A 2,314-nucleotide genomic window follows, 5' to 3' on the forward strand; every position below is an offset into this window, starting at 1 on the left:
ATGGTAAAGGTGTTCCGCGCTCTTATATGCCCTTATGCAGTTGCGAGCGCCGTAAAACACTTACCAAAACCACAACAACCACAACAACCTCAACAACCATAAGCATCAACCACAACAACAGCAACCCCAACCACAACCACAACCGCCACAACCACAACAACCACAGGTACAACATCAAGAACCACAACCACAACAACCACCACAACCACAACAACAACTACAACAACAACCACAACAACAACCACAACAACCACAACAGCAACCACAACCACAACAGCAACCCTTACCACCACAACCACAACAACAACCACAACCACCACAACAACAACATGTTGATGAAACACTTCGAAATTCTGGTGTGGTTCACATTACATTTTTTAAAAGCTAATCTCTGACAAGCCAAACTTAGGGTTCGTTTCAAAGGAGGGAACCGCTCATATCAGCAACAACTTTGGGGTAGTATTGGTTCTTTCCCATTATATTCGTACCGTGACACGTTTTGAACGGATAATGCAGCGATACAACATAAATGCGGGAGTAAAATCTCCCCTGTCTTTTATCGAACACTCGGATTCAACAAACTTGAAAGTCTGGTCCTTTGACTTTGGTCCAACATCTGCAAATATCTTAGTAATTGGGGCGATTGGGGGGAGGGGTGGACGGCATCATCGGTATGCCCCGTATCTATAAACCATTATTTAGTGTCAAATGTTTTAATAAATTGGTGGATTCTATCAAGAGTTATTCTTGATTACGATGGAATGCCTATAATAGACAACGGGAGACAGCACAGACCACTCGGGACGCATAGTGTGCGCCATTTGCGTATTGTGACCCAGTCATATCAATGCCATTTCCTTCAACAGTTGCTGATATAAGAAAGCAGGAAAAAAATGTTATTGAAATACTTTCCGAAATAGTCATGGCCATTGGTTACAGTCTTTGAATTGTCGACCAAATTTCTTTTTTATCAATTAGCAAAGAAGTTCTACAATCCCAGTGTTTGATTTGGTTCACCGCAGAAATTAACTTTGACACAACTTTAATTTCTTTAAATGTCCATCTGTGATGTCCCACAGTCTGCCCATACTACATAAGCAGTCGAACATGTCCATTGGCAACTGGAGTTCTTATTCTGAACAAGTAATGGAAAGGAGCATCTCATATACAATGCATTATTAATTAATGTTCGTTACTGTGTTCATGACAACGCAAAAAGTCAATCTTTCATTCAAAGTGAACTTACGGTATTTTTTTTCACGTAGTACATATAGACTGACTGGTGTACGTTCGTTGAATGAATGATAGATTGAGTCACTGTCACACTGACTCACTCTACTATGACTCACTCTGACAAAATTAGAACCGTTTTATGAGTTCAAAATGGAGGTTTTAATCCAGTCAGGGGCCTAACATTGTTGCATTTATAAAAAGAGGGACATCTGCTGTACTGTATGCCATTGCCCCCCCCCCCCTTTCCAACAAATCCCATTAAAAAAATAATAATGAAAAAATTGGAAAACTCATGATGACAGGCGTCTTAAAATTCGTGACCTAACCGATGCTCTAGATCTTTCTAAGTCGACTGTTCACAGAAATATCTTTGATGAGCTGGGAAACAGAAAAGAATCAGCTCGATGGGTTCCAAAAACAGTTGATAGTAGATGCCCACAAGACACAGAGCATCGGCGTCCGATCTACTTTCTTAGAACGATACAGGCAAATGTATAATATGACATTGAAAAGCAACAGAAATAATACTATATGGTTGAAAGGTTTCACCCAACCTACCTCACTGTCCTCATCCAGCCCCGTCAGACTTCTATATAATTGGACTACTGCAGCGACATCTCGCCGGGAATATATTATTATTGTGCCCTTTTTGGGGGCATAATATTGATATGTTGGTATAATATTAAAGCCTGACCATTTCATTACTTATAGTGAAAAAACATGCTTGTATCTTAAATAGGTCGAGATATTTGCATTGACGAAATTACGGGTTTCCTGGTGTCAGAAGGAAAATTAGCGAGAAAATGGCTGCCACATGTAAGTGACTTGCAAACGTGAGTGTCCTTGAGAATTTCAAATGGACATTTTTGTGCCTTTGCTCAACATTTTTCAGAAAAATTCAGACGTAAATGTGTTTTTAATGGACTAGGTTTTGCGGAAAAAAGGAGTAGATGAAAATTGCCAAACCGACTGAAATGTCGGTGTCTTCTATTTCAATATTTTGACGAGGACCTGATTTCACCACGATGCCACAATTCACTGATGGCACAAACATATGTGGTGCGACGCTAGCGTACACGAG

General features: G+C 40.1%; 1 protein-coding gene across 1 annotated transcript in view; it reads right to left on the reverse strand.

Moving 5' to 3' along the window:
* Positions 1–1,566: 1,566 nt before the first annotated feature.
* Positions 1,567–2,314, reverse strand: part of LOC101862168 — a 5,715-nt gene continuing 4,967 nt past the window's right edge. Inside the window, exon 3 of the mRNA XM_005092840.1 lies at positions 1,567–1,611. Coding sequence (XP_005092897.1) covers positions 1,567–1,611 — 45 coding nt within the window. The remainder of the gene's footprint in view (positions 1,612–2,314) is intronic.

This window comes from Aplysia californica, unplaced genomic scaffold (assembly GCF_000002075.1).
Source record: "Aplysia californica isolate F4 #8 unplaced genomic scaffold, AplCal3.0 scaffold00053, whole genome shotgun sequence".
Lineage (NCBI taxonomy): Eukaryota > Metazoa > Mollusca > Gastropoda > Aplysiida > Aplysiidae > Aplysia > Aplysia californica.